This window comes from Aptenodytes forsteri, unplaced genomic scaffold, assembly GCF_000699145.1.
Source record: "Aptenodytes forsteri isolate BGI_AS27 unplaced genomic scaffold, ASM69914v1 Scaffold262, whole genome shotgun sequence".
Classification (NCBI taxonomy): Eukaryota; Metazoa; Chordata; class Aves; order Sphenisciformes; family Spheniscidae; genus Aptenodytes; species Aptenodytes forsteri.
This window is the reverse complement of record NW_008795710.1, coordinates 520,684-541,617: the sequence shown is the minus strand read 5'-3', so window position 1 is coordinate 541,617 and position 20,934 is coordinate 520,684. Positions and strand designations below refer to the sequence as shown.

General features: G+C 39.8%; 1 protein-coding gene across 1 annotated transcript; it reads right to left on the bottom strand.

Moving 5' to 3' along the window:
- Positions 1-1,268: 1,268 nt before the first annotated feature.
- Positions 1,269-20,746, bottom strand: GXYLT2 (glucoside xylosyltransferase 2). Its single transcript, XM_009283368.1, has 7 exons — positions 20,719-20,746; positions 13,776-13,965; positions 13,437-13,568; positions 6,861-7,112; positions 5,698-5,821; positions 2,292-2,464; positions 1,269-1,548 (listed from the first exon to the last, which is right to left on the bottom strand). The coding sequence occupies exons 2-7, from the start codon at positions 13,914-13,916 to the stop codon at positions 1,366-1,368; spliced, it is 1,005 nt and encodes a 334-aa protein (XP_009281643.1). The 5' UTR covers positions 13,917-13,965; positions 20,719-20,746; the 3' UTR covers positions 1,269-1,365.
- Between the last annotated feature and the right edge of the window lie 188 nt (positions 20,747-20,934).

Below are 20,934 nucleotides of genomic sequence, written 5' to 3'. Positions count from 1 at the left end.
GTGCCCTCACTTTCAACTCCCCAGTGACTGGTCCCAAGCACCTTTCAGCTACTGCGAGTTTTAATAAGCTCTTGTCTGTGCATATCCTAAGCTGACCATCATACTTTCGAAATCTAAACTAAATGAAGTATTTTAAATAAACATCAAAGCCATCTTGTATCCTCTTTCACTTTGAGGCTCTTCATTATGATCCTAGCATAAAACTCTACTTCCAGGAACGAAAGTACCAGGCAGAAATACGTTTCCGTGCCCCCGGTTTCTGGTGAAGCAGGAAAGGGGGGGGGGGAGGTCAGAGGCAGCATTCTCAGTCTCCCAACACAGGCATGGAAGAACAGTTCTCAGTGGCATACCATTGTTACTATGCAGTAAATAGGAATTGAAGAGGATTAGTTAAAGAGGAAAACAGACCAATAGTACCTGTTTTTGTACTCTTCATTCACAATATTCTTGGATTGTGTCTAATGTAATTAGTATTACCAAGTTAGGGAACACATTCTTAAAACTGTAAGAGACTGGAGGGGAAGAACATGACTGTACTCCACCCAAGACAGGATTCTCTTTCTGTTCTCCATTAGCTGTGCAGGTGCCACAGCTTCCACTGCATCCCCCTCCCATTTCTTGTACACAGTTTTCCTATTTATGCTGTAATCATTTTCCTTCTAATTCCTTCATGAGAAGCCCTCACAAAACTACTGAAGAGCGGAGAGGAAAAATGACAATCACTAGACAAAAAGTGCTGTAAAATACAAAGTAAATAGGCACTTCTATTCCCCTAATCTTTTTAAGTAAGGGAAATCTTAGGTCCTACGTGTGAAGAATAGCAGGTAATATACCTTCAGACAGAAGGCAATTTTAAGAAAATACTTTCCCTTTACTACAGTAAATTTTAACTCATCCTATCACAAGAGTGATCTTTTCTGTAATTCAGCATTCTCATTAGTTAAAAATATTTGCCCTATCATTTCAAGAGTTATACTCCCTACAAGTTACATAGCTCATACCGTAACTTTTGTTAAGCCTAAGAACAGCACAAGCTTTTGCATAACTTCAAAAAAAGTTACAGTGAATACAGCTGTTCTTAAACAAATAACCAAACTAAACTCATCAAATAAAAGTTGAGAATCATCAACTCTCTCTGTTGCAACCAAGAGAACTGTAGGAAGAGAACAAAAGGCCTAAGAATGGACAGTTTAGGTAGACTTCTAGGATTTCTTCTGTTTTTGTAATTTCAGGGGTTATTAGGAAATTGGATACGGAAAATATTTTAAGTCTGAGTTTCAGTAAAGGAGGTCATACTCTTCATTCATATGCTTCATGAGATGGGGGTGAAACAATGAAAAACTCTGTGTAAAAATATAGCTACATTTAGTATCTGTGGTTGGCCCCCAAGTAGACAATGACACGATTTTCATACACCTTCTTCATAGTTTTCTCAATTTGCTTCAAAAATACTTGTGGAATTCTCCCACATAAAGTGTGCACTGTATCCAGAAACTTAGACTGCAGAGGATAGTACAAAGACTGGAAGAGATTGTCTTCAAATGGAAACTAAAGAAAAGAAAAAACGAATTATTAGTTTTCACTAGTTACAAAATGGCATTTTAGAAGTTTCTGTAAGATAAAACCTTATATAAGTAGGCAATGACTTGTCCCTCACCTTCCCAGAGTGTCATCAAAGCCTATCAACTTCAACCACTGGTCTGCTTGAGAGCGCTCGCTTTCAGAAAAGTTTGTCTGGGCGCATTACCTGAAATAGCCAGCTTCCCAAAAACCGTATTTCTAGAGTCTGTATTTAAAGGAGGTTTACTAACAGAGGGATACCGTAACGAAACAAATAATTTACAGAGTGGAGTTGTACACATACAACATTCAAAGTAGAGACATGGACCTGTGTCTGTATGCAGGCTTCTGCCTTCCATGTGCCCAGGCGCTAGGTGCTCAGGGAGGACAAGCTTTCATTGGGTATTTATGGACCAGAGCTGCAGTACCAGCAGGAAGAACTCCATTCAAACACTTTTTTCCACCTCCAGTATTATAGAAAAGCAATTTATCAGCCTTTTTGATTAGAAGTTTACTATAATATGAAGGAATATCATTTAAATCATCTCAAATACACGCATGCAGTAAAACAGGAGAGGCCAGAGCAACCTGGTTACTTTGTGTCTGATGGGTATACATAAAGCACAACTATGCTCAGCCTGATCTCCTGGAACAGCAATCTGAGCGACCCGGTTAAAGCAGTAATTGACGTTGAAATAAAATGAATGCCTCTGTCAAGATAGGAGACTTACATCACGTATCACTTCATAGAGTGCCTTGAATGTAGGCTGTTTGTCATCATGGTAGACACCTCTATTTCCATGCAGAATAGAGACACCTTCTTCTTCTGCGCCTTTACAGTTGCTTCCATACATACAGTGATCAGGCCGGTAGTTCCACTGACAGGGAAACACATAGAGACACTCTGCCAATGTCGGTCAGGGGAGACGGGGGGGTGGGGTAGGGGGGAAAAAAAAAAAGACACATCAAACGAGTTACAACAAATTAAATCATGTTTCTGTGGAAAAGCTGGCACTGATGATCAGAAAAATTTCAGTTACTTCTTTTGCAAATATCCCAAGCAGCAGCGAGACACAGAAGCTTCCTTTCCTCAGGGGATGACTATACATATGTCAGCACTGTTAGACCTGAGCTAACAGGAGGAGAGGGCAACACAAAGACTGGGTGCAAACATAAACCAAGAGAGCATTTTACAACGCTAAAAGTGACAGAACCAAGCCCAGAGAGTATGCACCAGGTGGCACTATCCAGGGTCCTCTGCCCTAGTAAGAAGTTTCTGGAGTTACAGAAATGATTAGGGAAGCACACACAGCAGTAAGGGTTATGCAAAATCCTGAATCCTTCTGGAGATAGCATGGGAAAGCTTGCATAGTATATCCAATGTTTGCTGCTGAAGCTTTCACTGGGGCAATGACAATTCGTTATACCGAGATACAGCAGAGCGTAAGCGGTAGTGTATTTTAGCCACAGTCCTTCTAAGAGTTGTCATCCATTAATTTCACAGGTCTATGTTATTTAAAGATGAGCCTAATTTCTCAAAAGGGCTTATAACATCCTTTCTCCAACTGATTTTTTTTTAAACTTTCTCCGTGCACCCACAGTATTTGCAATATGCTTATAACAAATCACGCCAATCCCTGTGACTTTTTTGCTTCAGAAACAGAGTACGATGAATCACTGCACTACGCCAGCAGGTCACGTCAGAAGCACTGAAGATTGAATTCTTCACTTGGCCTTTCTTTGCTTCCCAGGAAGTCTGCAGCTGGTCCTGTGTGGTTCTTGAAGAAGTGGGAGAAAAAGTTTCTGAAACATTTCTTCCCTCAAGCCCTCTCTAGCAGGAGGCTGCTCAAGATTGTAAGTGGGTTTCATTCAGTCTGACCTATCACACATTCAGAATTGCTCCCCAGTGTTGCTGAAAGGGCAGGAAGAGCTGGAACGCCTGATCCAAACCCTGTTACAGTTAATGGAGATCCTTTTGGTAACCCTGAACAGATGTTTGCAAGTACAGCTCATCAGCAGGTCACTATGGGGAGAGGATGTCATCAGGTGCTTATTAGCTTTTGTACATGTCACTTGAGTATTCTTGATCTCCTCACCGTGACGCTCTTGTGCATTTTTTGCTGTCACAGCTGGACTCAAGCTCCAGCTGCTCTGCGAGCCTTTGGATCCATTCATCATCAGAACAGCCTTCGGAAATGGGAAAAAAGGTGCACCTCTTCAGGCCCCAGGTAACACAGTTCTGTGTATTTTTAAGCCAATGCACTGCATCTATAAAAAGCCACCTGCAGCAGTCTTGACTGATTCCTTCCCAGGCCGGTCTCAACAATCTCCAGCAGTTTAAAACCTCGGGAAAGTCTAGTTTTCTGTTTTAATTGTATCCAGTTCCTTTGTTTTCTTTTCTTGTGCAGTCCAATGTTACGTAATTCGTAAAAAATTATTTACCAGTTACAAAGAAAAGACAGACTATGGCACAGAAAAGAGTCTCAACATGCGGATTTGATTGAGAATACTCTCATCACAAAATTAAAATATTTTTGCAATCTTTGTTTTTTTCCTCCACACTGAAGATAGCAGTTTGAGTTTGACTTCACAACTAATCTGGCTTCATCTTTTTCTTCCTCCAGTAGACCCTATTCCCATAACATTTATTTCTTTTTGGCAATTAATTTATGATTTCATAATGAAGATTTCTTCCACTTTATTTTTTCCCTGGGATTGAGGGTAATACATGGTGTACCAGGGACACTGATGTTTGACTTCTGTCTGCAGTCAACAGATGTTAGCTTATTGCTTTGCTTTTGCTCTTTCCTTTTATTTGCCTGGATTTGGGTATATCCAATTACCTACCCTATGACTCCTGAGAGAAAAAGAAAAGGGAACAGAATAAATAAAGATAAATCCAAACTTATTCTGTTCTTAAGATCACTTGAGGGAATACAAGGTCACATAGGAAACAAGGAAAAGCAAATAAGAATGGATACTCAGCATATTCAGAAGCATGAAATAAGGTTCTCGGCTTCTTTGGGAAGCACGTACTGTGCTACAATTTTGAAATCCTTGCATTTCTCAGATGTTACTGGTTTTCGAAGTGCCTGAAGTAATTTCTGTGTGATCAGTGCAAAATACTTACAAGGGGCTGAATTTCCAGAAACTGTCTCAGCACTTGTGAAAAAAGTCACACCCTTTTAAAATAACAATGCCTAAACTTGCCAGTTCCTTGGAAATAACACACTCATGAGAATGCGACTCCAATTCAAGAGGAAACAAAGGACAAACCAAAAATGTTACAAGTTGTTTATGGAGGCATTGTGCAAGAGTGACAGGCAGGAATCAAATATGACATTTTGCTGGGCTGACAAGTACACACATACATATTGGTCACACTGGTCCACGCTAGGACAGGCGGGTTATGCCATCTGTTCTTTGAGAACAAGGTTTTGAGAGACTTGAAGTCCTCCGGAGCTCCTCGTAGTCCCAGAGCAAGCAGAACACAGACGAGTAGAAAATGCGCAGATCTAAGCAGCAGAATATAGATGACACCATCCTGGTGCCTGCTGAGGCTGGATCATTCAGCTGAGAGGCTGGAAGTATCTTTCTCAAAAAGTAACTTGTAGTGAAGGAGCGAAAGTAGGGAGGGAAACAGTTTCAGAGGAGAAATTTAATGGCTGTGTCCATTTTCTGTTCATACTAGCTTTGTTACTCATTTGCATAAATATCAGGAGTCAGCTGAATTTCAGGAAAATAGAGCATAGCTTTGGAGAAAGATTGGCAATTTCACGTTCAGATAAACATCTGAAACAAAACCACTTTTTCAGCTGGGCCCTGGTCCAGTGACGCTCTTAAGCACACATACAACTTGAACTTCATTCCTGCATTTGATCATTAATGTTATACTTCCTTACTTTCTCAGGATCTCCAGAAAAGAGATTTACATATTCAATGGAACCAAGCCCCGCCACCTGCACCATGTTCAGAACTATTTCATAGGTTGTAAATCCTAGGTGCGCTTACACATTAACTTCATGCCAGAGTACATTATGCATATTATAAATAACAAATAGCACTTCTTTTAAAATTTTTCAAGTTCAAGAAATATTCTTAACACAGATAATCACGACTCCAAGAATCATTACTTACCTGGGTTAAAGTAAAAAATTATATTTAGTAAATCCTGGTCTCCCCATGTAATGTAATTTTTGTACTTTTGGTATAATGGATATAACATTTCCTCCCAAGTCAAACCACTTGGTATCATGCTGTTCTGCAGGGCAGAAAAACAGAAGCAATGTGTTAATGCCGTGAACAGCGATGCAATATATGACTCGGAGTGTGGCACCCACATATTTGTAAGTCTGCTAAGCCACGTCAGATACCTAGGTGAAAAATTAAGAACTGCCAGGAAATGTTAAACCTGGATAGGGTTGGAACAGCAGAGCTGACTGTGCTCCTGTTTATCTAAACAGGAAAGCAAGGTCTCCTGGGTCTAGCTCTGATGTCAGCTCCTGCTATTCACAATCTTCCTATTCTGAGCAACAGGAGGGCGAAACAGTGGAAAAGTGGAAAAATGCAAAAATGCATGGACAAGGTGAAAACTGAGGTATAAAAGCGAGGAAAAGTGCAGACTGAAAACTATCTTCCCTGGGAATTATGATATAAAGAGCAAGGGCTTTTTTTACTCAAGCTGTTCCTGTAACGGTATAGGAAACCCCTGGCCTTGACTGAGGAACGAGACCACTTGGGGTAAATAAAAGTTTTTAAAGAGATTAGAGAATATGTGCTCAATGAAACAAACAGAGATTTTACAAGTCAGGCCTTTCACACAAGAGGGGAGATGTCAGATGTCAGTGAAAATGTTCCCTTCTCGTTTATGTCAATTCATGGAGTCACTTGATCTGCAGCAGGATACAAATTTGTATTTACAGCAGATGCAAAAAATTACCAATTTCTCTGGATATTTACATCGAGCTTTCCAATTTTGAAAACAATACAGTGACTGCACTGAAGATCCTTGAGTTTATTCTTTCACGCATCTTTCAAGGGAAAATGAAATGTTGAAGAAGCCGTTTCTACTACTGCTAACAGACTGCTTCATCTGCAAGTTCTCAGTGCTCCAGCCTCTCGAGGAAGGTTCACTTGTTTTAATAATCATTTTCACTATAATTGCTTTCAGTATCCAATTATATATATTCTGTATTTTTCAGATTCTTTATATTACAAACTTTATATAATTTTATACTGTTTTACAAGATGTGAAAAATACATAAATCATTAGTTTCTGCAACAGCTGTATTTCTTCTCACCTTGAACTGAGTGTTGCGTATCCGTGTTAAATTCATTAGCATCACTCCAGAATTGACTCCAGTTGTCCCATAGTAAGGGTGACGCGCAAATCGACTATACCAGCCAATCTTTGGTATTTCGTGTTCTGGGGCCATAGCAGCTAGTTGTGTTGAGTTGAACTCTTTCAGGGTGTGCCAGATGTCATCGATGGGCCTCAGGAAGAGAACATCAGTGTCCACATAAAGGAGAGAATCCACATCCTTTAAAATGACCTTTTGGGTTTGCACAGCGAGGAGAGGAAGAGATGAAAAAGAAACCAAACAGACAACAAAAAGGAAGATTATTGGCAAAAGGTAGTTTTATTTTAAACTGATAATTTGAAAGAAGTTATTGATTTATCAGCTAAATGTAGTTACTCATAGGAACAACACTTATCAGGTTATTAGCTTGTTGTTTGTTTTGTTGGTTTTTTTTTTTGAACTGCACAGCAGAACAGCTACCAGACCACAGAAGTTGGATTCTAACCTTCAATAGGAAACAGTGATCCACTGAGCTCTCAAAAATACCTGCAAGGACTATTTAGTATCAGTTCAGAAATAAGATGCAAAGAACATATCTACATAGCTTTGTTATTTCTTCTCAAGATCTGTAAGTGGTGAAACATACAGCTTTCTCTGTAGACAGAAAGGGTAAGCTAGTAAAACAGAATACTCTTCATCTCCATTTGGTATCATGTTTCCTTATGCCTTTCTAATGACTGTTTTTCCTATTACAGCCTCGTGCTCCTAGGAGACTTACATTCAGTATTAATATATACAAATGTTTCACATTAATTAAGAAAACCCCATCGATCACAAAAATGTATATGCATCCTCCTGAGGAACAAAATTTGCTTCGTAAATAGAAACGTCATATTAAAACTTATCAGGTCAGATTCTGATCTCTGTTATCGGACTCTGTATCAGGAGTAACCACAGTAAAGTCAGTCAAGTCAGAAAGGTTTAAGCTGTAAATTAGATCCGGGATATTTAATCTGTTCTTGTTGACAATGTTCCCCCTTGTGGCTATCCAAATCCTTACATGCTCATTCATTAATTTTAGTAAGGCAAATTAAATAGTGCTTCAACAGTCCAGGAAAACTCCCTTGACGTTTGCACCAGCTATTTATCAGGTTGTTTGTTAAGTAATAAGTATCATTAGCTGAAGCTGACCATCAGTTCCAACTGCGTTTTTGTTGCTCTTCATTATTTGCTAAAACTGTCCAAAAATTCCTGAAGGACTGAAATTTTCTTACTCAGTCAAAAGCCCTATTTCTCTCTGTCTTTCTTTGAAAAGCAAATCCAAAAGGCTATTGATTTTCACCATGCCGTGGAACAGAACAATCACACTCTCATCCAATTGCAATGATACTAATGACAAACTCTCCTATTTATGCAGGTAACAATAAATTCTACTAAAGAAATTGAATTTTACATAAATTGAAATGTATTGTGACTGAAGATTACCTGTGAAATAGAGTGAACAACATTAAGATTTTGAACAAGCGGGGGAAAAAAATTACCTTTAAGCGTGCTCAACAGGCATCCACTAAGATGCCAAATCCATGAAAATGAGATTTTTCACCTGACCGAACACTTTGCGATTCAGACTGACATTTAGCCAAGTTTAACAAATCCCTGACCTGTATTTCTGATGTGATAACTACATGTTCTTCCTACATAGCAGGACAAACAGGAGAAGGCAAGTGTCTGTACATGTTAAACAAAAGTTACGCTTACAAGAAACTCCAAGTAAACAAGTCCAACACAATCCAGATCACTCTGCTGGATGGAAGGTTATAGCAATACACCATTTTTCTACAAAAAGTACAAAACAACATGTGGAGGTATCAATGAGTGACACAAATAGTTCAGTAACACACTAAGAGCTCAGAGGTAAATATTTGCAAATGTTAAGTGTCCTGGAGTGCAGTACTAAAAAAACCCAAGCAAAAAAAGACAGCTACTTTAAGAGTAAATCAATAGAAGACAGTTGAAAAGAAGAAAGGGTTTTTCAGCTTAAGGATATCCTGGGTATTGTATATTATTCTGCAGCACCTAGAAGCCCTAATTCATAGGAACCTACTATATGAAGGCATATAAAATTAAAATGTATTAAAAAAAAAAATCACCCCAAAATTTATTCTGAGACAGGAGATAACACATGAATACAAAGAGAGCAGAAGCTGTTAAATTTTGCCTGAGGGATCCACAGCACACTGTATACCACATAAGATTTCTTCCTAAGGGTGCCCTGGTAGAGAGACAAGTTGCGGCATTTTCCAGCAGAGGGTTAAGGGGGAAGTTTAACGGTGCATATAGACACTCCTCCCAAGCATAAGTGACAGCCTGGGCACTACTTCTTCCAGCAGAAAACTGTTCTTTCAGCAACGTTAAATATACACATAAATTTAAGTCTGTGGAAGTCAATGGACTGTAATAATTTTCCGATATATAAATGGATTCAAGCAGGTATTTCAGTTCTTTGTGAAGTGGGTGCCTACCAGCATTTGACCCCATGCTTTCCACCTCGTATTCCTCCACTCAGGATTCACACGCTCTCCCTTCTGGTTTGTCAAAAGATTCTTCCCTCTCCTGTGTCCAAGGTGTTGCCCTGCAGTGACACCCAACAGGCTAAAAGAAAAGCTGTGCTACTTCCTTTAAGCCCTTCACACTTTTCTTTTTCACATGTGAAGTGTTAGGACTTATTTAAAACCTACGCATGTCAGTTTGAATTGATCACATCCCCTTCTGGCTGTGCGTTTAACTTCGCCTTGGGTAGGGGAATTTAATTTCAGAAACTGCGGCTGTAAGAGCTCCTTGCATAGCTCCCGGGATTTCAATGGAGTTACGCTGGGGATAAACTTCATTTAAGTAGCTCCGGCATTCCCAGTGTCCCATAGCTTTCAGGTAGCTCTGTTCCCAAACTAAGTAAGAGTTTTCAAAAAAATATTTTAGGCTTTACACAGCCCTTAAAATAATATTTAGCTTTTACTTATTCAAAAGCATACAAGAGGAGGTGATGAATTTTTGACTCTGCTGATTTTCAACGTCAAAAGCAGTTGAGTACCACAAGGCAGTCTGTGGTACACGAGACCTTGCTCCAGCTCGCTCTGCCTGAACCAGACGCTGCACAGCTAGGGCTGGCAGCGCACCGAGCCTGCCAGGAGGGCTAACCAGAGGGACATGACTGCAGGTTAAAGACAACATGCATCTGACCTGGAGCATAAGCAACGCAAGACTGCGCCTGGTAGTCTGAGTTCATGCTTGCTAGCACAAACCATGTAGACGTACCTGACAGACTGTGATTTTTGAAACGAATGGTCAGGAATATGGCTTGACTGTGCTTGTCTTCTTCCTGGCTCTACAGGCGCTTACAGCTTAAAAGAAGTGTGATTTTTTTTGCAGCTATATATTCTCAGTAAATCCGTCAAAAAGTTCTGCACAGAACTTGCTATATTTAGCCTGACACTTCACTTAAATACTCAATTATCTGTAATTTGATTTCACAACTTCTGTCTCCGTAGATTCTCCCTGTGTTAGCAAGGTTGGCAAGTAATAACACAGTACTGTGTAAACACATATTGGTGTATTGTGAGGCTGTGCTACCTAATGGTTTGCAACGGCTAGCATGGCAGTTTATCAGAGCTTTATCCAAAATTAGGCACAAATCACAAATCCTGACGCTAACGTAGCAGTACCACGAAGCTGAGTTACTAAACTTAATTGTAGTAAGCAATTAACTCAAGTTACAACAGAGATGGCAACTTTTGCCTAGATAAGGTCCTGGCATCTATTCCCAGTGCTGCCACTGATCCACCAGGTTGGATACTTCAGTGTACTCAAGAGGACACCTATAATACGGGGATATTGCTAATCTACCTTAAATGCTCTAAAGCAGATTAAGTGTTTTGAGAAGTGTTCTAAATGTTAGTTATTATTACAACTAAAGTAATCCAAAAATCCCTTAAGCATTTAGCTGATTGTTTTGGTAGCTCCAAAACAGCAATATAGAGACAGCGGCAAGCCAGCTCTGTGGCATGCAACATTTGTGAGACCAGAAGAGTTTTTCACCTGGTGTCTTAACATCCACGTTAGTATTACAAAACAGTTTCAAGTGATTGCTGAGAGCATTACCCTCCTAGTTTATTTTTAAAAGTTTCATTTTGTGCTCTTCTTAAGATCCACACCTTCCTTATTCTGCCTTTGCAAATCCCATTGATGGTTTTGTTGTAGTAGACTGCAGCAAGAGATTTAGACTTGTGAGATTACGTGGAGGCTCAATCTACTTTCCCTGTACATAAGCAGCAATCACATGATGTCACAGAATGCTTCTACAAAATGTAGGATGCTGTATGATCTTCCTTAATATTTTAGTAACCCAAGCAGATTCAACAAGTTGGGAATGTGTACATCAACCTGTTACCCAGGACAAACCAGTTCATTACTACAAGCTGCAGGATCACATCCCATAGCTCTAGTTTTGTCAGTGAGTAAAACCATTGAAAGATTCTTACACAATTTTCCCTTAACACATTCCTCCTACCCTCCTGTCCACTTTCACATGCCTGCTGGTGCTGCAGCAGAAAGATTTCTTTGGCAGGAGAGGCACTTGTGAATCAAAGACTCACATTCCACTCGGGCTTAGCATTATCAGGAGCAAGACAATTTGCACAACTGAGGGGTAAACAGCTGATAAACTCAACTACTGCTCTCCTGGGGTCCTCCCTAAATCCAGTCACATTTTATGCCGCTGCAGGAGAAAATGCTTAGGACAGGGAAGGATAAGAAAAAAAGGATACTGACATCCTGCTGGTATTTGTTTAAAATACAAGTCAAAATAGTTCTCTAAACAATAACACTAGAAACCCTCCGCTCCTGCTGTGTGCAGACTGGATTTCTGCAGTGTTGTCTCATTCAAAGGGAATATCAGAACCTAGTTATCAAGCACCGATAAAAATAATGGTGGCTGAAATTACCCATAAACAGCCTAAGGTTCTGCCAGGCTGCGAACCTGAGTACCAAAAGTCCAACTGGACACTTGCCACCTCAGCTATTACTACAACTTGTTTTCTTTACTATATCCGTATCAACTTGGTGTCAGCTGCAACTCCTCTCGGACAACCCTTCCCATTCAAAGCCACAAACCTCAGCCTGACCACACACAACATTTTGCAATTGCCCCAAGAGAAACAAACATTTACAGTTCAGGCTGCCTCCTGGTTTTGCTAAGACAACATGCAACAGCCTAATATGCCTTACAAGAAGTTACTGGAGAACTTCGGCAACATGTGAGTGACAAAAAAGGAACCAAAGAAGCACTGTCCAGCCTAAAAGAATCTGCATGAATACATAACCCTTTTCTGTCATCAGAAAGGTGATGACAAATAAAAGTGAAACTGTTTCTGTGAGAGTCTACCAAAATGACAAGAAGTACCACAGAAATAGGAAGAACAAAGAATTGTGTTTACCCAGTGAAAACAACTCCATTCGAGTACATCCTTACAAACAATCTGAATTGGAAAAGCTAATGCTTAGGGATTATTTTCCAGGTGATATAAATATTTACTCAGGGAAGAGAGTATCCCTGCTGAAGCTGGAGTTACTTTCAGCCCATCTGGCCTTTGTGCATTTGACAGTCTACCCCTAAATGGCAGACAAACAGAACTGCTGACAGCACATATTTTCTCACATATGTATTCATAGTCTACGTATCTGGACATGCAGCTGTCTCCTGATTGTTTCCATCTGAGAAAGTAAAGATTTCTTTGTCCCCCCCATTTCTCATAAGACAGCAATGAAGAAATCTGGATCATGTGAATAGCCTGTCACTTTATTGGAGTCACCCCAATCAACAGCAATGCACAAGATATTTTTTATAGATGTTCTCAGTTCCACAGAAAACACTTTATGCAAAAGTTCTTCCAATTTCTGATACCTCTGCATACGCAAAATTGTTATCAACACCTTCTTTCTCTCCAGCAACCTTAAATATTTTCCAAGTCTATGACACTATAAGTATTATACAGTAAGGAATACAAATTTTCAGTGAACCTGAAGATCCCAGGATACACAGGGCTCTCGCATGAAATCTGACTTTGAGCACACTGGAATTATTACCTTAAGGACAAATCTGACAGTCTTGGAAAAAGAAATAAAACTCAAGGAAAAGGGATTGCTGAAAGCATAAGTCTAAGGGCTAACATATGGAAAGGGAGATAGTGGGTAAAGAGCACGCTGAAAAGAATGTTATTTATGGAAGGCATGCAGCATCTACCCTGAAAGCATCTGCCCTGAAAGAGCTCTCGCACTGAGTCTTAAGAGTCTGAGAGGCTAATGGAACTAGAGACAAATAAGAAACACACATTCTTTGTTAGCAGGAGAAAAAGCGAGGCTGGCTTTGTGTTTTGGTTTTTTAAGCAGCTAAAGCATAGATTAAAATATCTTTAAGCAGATGTTTCAGCCTGAAAATGGTTTTAATATTACACCAGCAAAGCTTCCTTTCTGTGGAATTAACCTTTTCCTGAAGCGACCTACTCAGAAATCCAGGTGCCTTACCGGAAGAAAAAGGCGCTGGGCAGCACATGGTTTGAATAACTTTTTCCATTCCTGAGCATTTCCTACTGAGAAGGTTATTGGGTAAATGTTGTATTCAAACTTCTTTGTATATGAGGAAGGCCATTCCTTTAACTGAAAGACATGGGGGGAGGAATTAGACACTACACGTTACATAGCTTTTTTTAAAAAAAAAAAAAATGCATGCATAAGGAATTCATAAACCACGTACAGTAAAAACGTGATTAGTTGCCACTTGTTGATTTCAATGTAATTTTGCTCAGAGATCTGCGGCTTATAACTAACTCATTTATTTATTTACCAAATGACAAAGAAACTCACCTTCTTCTCAAATTCAGGCTTAAGGGAATCCTCAGCAAAAATGTGAAAACAGAGCCTCCTGTTGCTAAAGAGAACTGCTGATTTCAGCATGATTAGCGTCTCTTCCAGCCGGTCCCCACATGCCACAACTGCCAGATGCATGCATTGCAAAGATGAAGGCTCTTTTGAATGTTTCTGCTCTCCAGGCTTCCTGAAAAATTATAAATAGGCATATAAAAAATACTGGGGTAAACACGAAGAGTTCCGCATTAGTAGAAATCAGGGTTTTTTTTTCCTTCCCCTTCATTATGCACGGGATCAGGAGGGGTTTTTTTCTGATTAGATAGCCACAAAACATGCAAGTGTCATGCCAATTTTGTCAATGGTACAAATCAAGAGTGTTAAAATTACAACACAAAGAAATACGCTATTTTCAGAAATTTTCTGGTTATTCCTACATCTCTGGATTTGCATAAATCACTGCACTACATACACAGATGAAACTAATTCAATAGTGCCTCAAACCAGACAACTTGCTCTGCGAAAATGATAGGGGTTTTTTCCCGGCTTAGAGGTTATGACGCCAAAATGGACTTATTACTACCTAGGCAACTTTCTAACACAATGCAGATACAGAACTACATCCAGTACCTTCATTACCAGGCCCGTAACTTTTGGCTAGACTGGAAGAAGACATCCATAGTTTAAAAAAATCCACTCCATCCATATGTAAATTATTCTAAGAGTTAATTAATTTTGCTGTTAGAAATGCATGCCTTAATCCCGGCCTGAAGGTACTGGCATAGTTTCAAAGGACTGCTCTCCATTTCACCCAATGGAATCCCTGAGATTTTGCTAAAACAGAGATTTTTAAAAACAAACATATTCACATGTCCCAGATGAATCAGACTATATTCCACAAGCAGTCAAGGGCCAAACTATGGGTTTTTCACTTAGCATCCATCTGTGCGGGCTTTAAATAAATTGCAGATAGACTACAAGGGAATCTGCGTGTAAAAGGCACATTGAAGCTACTTGCTAGCCGGAAAAATCAGGGTTCTTTTGGGGAGTTGAGGACATTTGGAAAATATGGCCTTTTGGTTGTGTGCCCCCCCCCCGTTCCCCCCCCCCCCAATCAGCATGCAGGTAAAATCACATCTTCCAGGAATGCTTCTACCGTATTGTATTCACATTCTAACGCGGATCGCATTTATACTCCGTTAGATAGATGTGTGCTGACAAAGCAATGAAATTACAAGCATCGTAATAATTACAGGAGAGTTCAGAAGGCTAATCATAGATCACTACCAGTTCTTGACATATCGCTGAACAGAGGACATCAATCCCTGCCTCTTCTCAGCACACACAATTACATGCATACAATTAATCAGTAAAGTTAATACTAGAAACAAAAGATCTAAATAAACAGAAAAATGACAGTTAATAAAGCTGTCATTATCTTTTTCCAGACATTAAAATGCTGCTCTGTATAACAGCAGTGTTCTATGCTACTGAGTAATCCACTTTGTGTTAAGGAATACCAGCCAATGGTACTTTACTGACTATACAAAGCAACATGTTTCATTAAGGGTGTAAAGTCTTAGGCTTTAGTCTTAATTAAACCCCAATTTCATCTGTATAAATAATGGAATACTACATCTATGTGAAGTGGTATTTACTTTCCAACCTATTAGTGTAAAAACCACTGAATTATTGAAGTGAATAATTAGCTGCTCACACAGATCTCCTTTTCCCCCCTTCTCCCTATCTCTTTAATGTTTCCTCTTAATTGAGTCTCTAAATCAAGCCATGTGCAGGATGAGAACTGCTTTGATATAGCTTGTGGCAATGGAATTCACTGGGAGAGGGACTAAACTCTAAGCTTTTATTGCAACATTTCAAAACCCAACACCAAAGGACTAGGCTTTTCCTTGCAAATTTTAGCCACAGTGAACTCTCCGTTATGCAGTTATTCTGTCGTGAAAAATCCAGTATATGTAGACAAGCACTTCCAACGAACAGACTCGGCAGAAGCAACCCTCGATGAAAGCAGAATGCCCCGTAAGCCCATGGGAGCTACAGATGAACAAGAGACATCCCGCCTGCCAACACAGACACCCTCCCAGTCCCACAGCGTGGAGAAGGCTGAGCCTTGGAGACGAGTGGTTATGAGTCATGAAGGCCTGGGCTGAAGAGGTTCAGGAGCCTGCAATGGCCTAAGCAGGAATAAAAATCCTCAAGAAAAGGAGCACGAGGTAGTATTTGAACTACCTCAGTAGTAGTCCGGGACACTGAGGGCAACAGTTAGTGAGGAAAGTAGCAACGAGGTACAGAAGAACGCTGGGACACAACATTTTGCATCTTTTTTGTAAGTACATAAGGAAACCAAGAGGACTGTGAGAACAAAGGTGAGCTGGAAAGGGAGATAGAAGAGCGCCATAGCAGGATGCACTTAGCAGCAGTTTTAGCTTAGCCTTTACAAAATTACTATTATTATCCAGAAGTCTGGAAACAGGCAGGTGTAAAGGCAAAGCCAAACTGCCAGGAAGGCAAACAAGCAGATTACAGCAAAGGACATCACAACTCCCCTTCCCTCCTCCGCTTACACCTGCACGTACAGACAGTGCAGGGAGGAAGGGAAGGGACGGGGAGAAATAACATCTGGATGAAAAGATATGCCTTAAAGATCTGCAGGACACGGCCAATGTCTTCAAACCAAAACAGTTGCAGTTTGACCAACAGCATCTAGGATGCTTCTGCTTTACATAGAATAAATGGCTATGCTGGCTTATCTGGATGCCCTCTTGAAGATAAGCGGGCCTCCACCATGTGCTGTCAAGAAAGAAACTGGAGGTTAGAACTCGCTCATACCAGTGGAGCAGCTACTTCATTTCTACCAGGGGTAGGTCGGGCTGGGCACCAGGAGCCTTCTCATTCAAACAGACCTACTGCTTCGCGAAAGGCCTTCTTTAAGCTGTGGTTTCATATCAGGTACACACTGAATCCTGATTCAGTACAGTCTATCTCCTCTAATTGCAAATGTTTTGTTTATCGTGTAGTTACCAGTGGTTGATGCAAACATACCGGGAAGCTAAGAGTTTTCTGAAACACTACCTGCTCAGGTGTTCCTAGACAATACGACAAATGGAATAGACGAAAGATGCATACTTTGTTTTAAAGGATGGAGTATGTTAATACTGTGGTAAATTGTACAAAGGATAAAATTTGTTACATAGAATAAAAAACAGCTGGCGAGCAAGAAAGAATATATTGCCAGGTTATCAACCTAAGACATTAATAGGCTTTTGACACAGAGAAGTACTCAGGCAGCGGCTGAAGGGAACGTGAGCACCGTTTTTGGCTCTATTTCACTAAGTCAGCCCCTGCAAAGCTTTGGGTGAGTCATTAATTCTTTATGCCTTAGTTGTCCTACCTGTAAAATAGGAACAGCTGTTACAGTAGGAACAGTTACCTACATCAAGAGACTTCCAAGCACATTAAAAAGCACACAGGTCCACAGAGTACTACAATTATTAGGAAGAATTGGCTAACAATAATATTTATATGCACATTCATTCATTTATAGTCTTATTGGTTACAGGTATAATTGGATTTTATGACCTAAACTAAATGTTTAAATGCATCTAAAACAATACCGTGACCTGGGCCTTGTGTTTGATAAGAACAAGTAAAGAAACTATATATACACAAGGTCTTCATTGCCTTGATATCCTTCTTCTAATTTCAGTACATAAACGTAGCTTGTCGATATATGATAAATCTAACTAATATAACATTATGTCAAACTCTTTGCTCTGTTCCCTGTTTTACCCATCAGTTCAGAGAAAATTGCTCCCCGCTCTCCCTTTCCTCCTGCTCTCCTATTATGTTATTAAACGGCTTTAAAATTAAGCACTGTTGCCTAAGATGAAGCACTACAGAAAGCATCGCAAAATACTTGCAGAATACATCCCTGTGAAACAGCTGAAGACAGACTTGGTAAGACGTAGCAGGAGAAAATGTTTATAGCAAAGGCCTTCAATTAATACAGACCAACTCCTATCCAGTTGCCCAATGGTATTTTATTTACTGCATACATTTTTTTTCTGACAGGCATGGGTATTGACATCGCAGAAGAAGCCTGAGTGCTCAAGCACAATAGTGTACATTTCTAGGTCTTAAAGTTTAGATTACATGCAATTTTCTTATTAGTCACAGCCAAAGTGTCTCAAACATAATTAACCCAAAACCTGTCTAAATCAATCCAGATCCACTCCAAATAATGCATTCCCATCTCATTACAGAGCCTGCTAATCTATTCAAGCCTTCACATTTATTCCTGAGAGAAAGATAATGCATGCAGATTCTTACAAAATGCAATATACTTGTTAGTTTTTGAAGCCTTCTTCGTATTATGATCTCATTTACTCTTGCAGCATAAACAAGGTTAGATTCAGGCAATGTATCAAAACTGGTGATTCACTAAATAGGCTCCTTTCCTGACAGGCAACGCTGAGTCAACGTCCCAACACCGGCTCCATTATACGAAACACATTCTCTCACACACTTTAAAATATAAATTAGAAAAGTTTTTAAATAAAGTTTTCTCACTTCAATGCAGTTGCACAAAACGGCCTGTAGTTGCTGACAATCAAAAAATTGTTGAAGTTTCAACCTCCTCCCACCGCTCAGAGAAAAGGGAGGAAAACACCCCAAACCAAAATGGACATTTGTATCTTCCTTTATCAAGTGGGTTCTTTGTTAGACAAGTATGAGGTATTTGGGCCTTCAGCATGTTATTATAGGCTATCAAACTCAAGCCAAACTCGCGTGTGTGTGCACACAGGCTGCAAAGAAAGAAAAAGCATCTTGACAGGTTGCCATGTAAGAAATGTTTTGCTTTTGAAAAGTTACTTCCAGGGAACTAAATGTGCTGGCAAAGGTTCACTTCCCAAGCCTTGCCACGCTGGTTTAATAGAAAGTGTGCTCACATCTGCCCTTCAAATGTAAAATAACCCTTTTGCTTTTTGATACTTTGCACACATTGGTTTGGCACATACTTAAAATTCTTCATATGAAAAAAATCTTACTGAAGGCATAGGACTCGCTACTTCCAAGAGGAAGGATCAGTAAAACCACCATCAAAAATCGGTTTTCAAAGCTAACCAGAAACTTAAATGCAATGCCTATCTAGATTTCCCAAAATGATCTAATGACCAAAGCAGGACACACGAACGTATTTACTACCATTAGCTAGGTACCAGCCAGCTAATGATATGCGACTGAGTTAAGCTTTTATCATGTACGACTACTTACATTAGAAGAAACCTGCACTTCTTAAAACCTTAAAACGAATGTCTTCTATTATTTTCACGTGACTACAGAAAGCGGGATTACAAAATCCCACTTAAACTACAATTCACCTTGCCTGCAACACGACTGATTCCTATAAAGCAAACGCACATCCTAGACAACGCCTTTGATTATTTCTGAGTTCAGCCCAAAACCTGCATCCTTCTGACGAAACTACACAAATCAGCTTGGCAAAACTCATTTACAACTTTTTACATTCACATAGACAAAACTTCACTAAGGTTCTTTGAATCAATCGTGCGGTCTACATATAAACACATACGCCCTGATCAGATCACACGATCTTACACGGTCATAATCAGATTTTTTATTATCCTGAAGGAGTCAGATCATATATGATCTCTCACATCAAATAATAATAATAATAAAAAAAACTTCCTTTGCTCATAAGCAGTAACTACAATAATAATTTATATTATAGGAACGAATAGGCAGTAACAACCCCGATTCAGTTTGTTACGTTGGATGTGCTTTACTATAAGCACACGCATAAGCAAAGCCTGTTAGATCAACGGGAACACTCACTCCTGAAGTTAATAACTAGTTAAATCATTGTCTGCTTCTTCCACGCCAAACTCAAGCCCCCTGGCAACAGCCTCACACTGCTTTCAGTGTATCTTGGATCAGGCTTTTCAAACCAAGCAGATCCCACCACCTGATGCCTTCACCGTGCGAGTGTGGATGTGATGCGTTCCAGAATGGCACCCGTTGGCGGGTATTTCTGCCTGTCCGAGAAGGCAGGCAGCTCCTCGACTTGGACCATGTTAGGTCACACCCCCCCCAAAAAATTCTCTTTTATGGATAACCTCACTTAAATAAATTTTATTTTAGTATTAACTAACACAATACAGCATCTTTCAGCAAGGGGCAGAACTGGACCCACAGAATTGTGCTTCTCAGTTATACAAACTCCTGCTGGTGCCAACGGTGCAGGATCATGCCCTGCCAGCAGATGTGAGGGAAAAGAAAAACCCCAACCACCAAACCCACAAAAAACCAAAACCAAGAACAAATTTGAAGAAAAGGCATAGTTTAAATACAGCATTCCTCTCTTTTTTTTTTTTGTTGTCTTGCAGACCTTGTAAAAAGTACTTACAAAGACAATAAATAATAGAAAAGTTAGATAACGTCAAATTTTGGAACGTGAAGATGCCCACTGAAAAGCTCATTGAAATGGAACAGTTGTTTACACTCTGTAGCAATTTCATACTTTTTGGGCTCCTTCCTTCAGCGTTCTTCTTGATTTCCGTGATAATCGCAGAGATATGCCTTAAAGAAAAATGACTTCAGGAGGTACAGTTGCTAGTGGAAATAATCCTGCTTTAATACATGCATTTGAATTCTGTCCATGATCCATTCTCAGCCACAGTAAACATCTCTTGCATTCAGTAGGGTAACAATGCTTGTAAGAAACCAACTGCTTTAATAAGTTAAGGAATAAGCTCAAAAAACAGGAATCGTCTTTCATTCAGAACATCTCTGTGAAATCATGAATCAATGACACAAAGACATACCAAGTTAATTAGATATATGAGGTCACACTGACCATAATACAGCTGGAATGCAAAGGGGAGAACAGTCCTCCACCCACCGAAAGCACGCTGCCCCTATCTTTTTCTGAAGTAATTAGGCTTTTTTAAAAAATATTCCGCCTGTAAGGTGCTGCAAGAGGGAACGCAACACACCGTGATTTCAAACTCCTTTTTAAAGTTCTGCTAAATTGATTTACATATAAAAAGCATCCAAAACAAAAAGCTCAACAGCTTAAAATCCGCCGGTGCCCCGCAGTTCGGAACCCGGTGGCACG

Excerpts from the sequence above, each read along its gene's own strand:
- GXYLT2 (XM_009283368.1), bottom strand. The coding sequence starts at position 13,916 with ATGCATCTGGCAGTTGTGGCATGTGGGGACCGGCTGGAAGAGACGCTA. Across the intron at positions 2,465-5,697 it reads AATTTTTTACTTTAACCCAG|AGTGTCTCTATGTGTTTCCC; the intron begins GTAAGTAATGAT and ends CGACATTGGCAG. Across the intron at positions 1,549-2,291 it reads TCTATGAAGTGATACGTGAT|TTTCCATTTGAAGACAATCT; the intron begins GTAAGTCTCCTA and ends TCTTTTCTTTAG.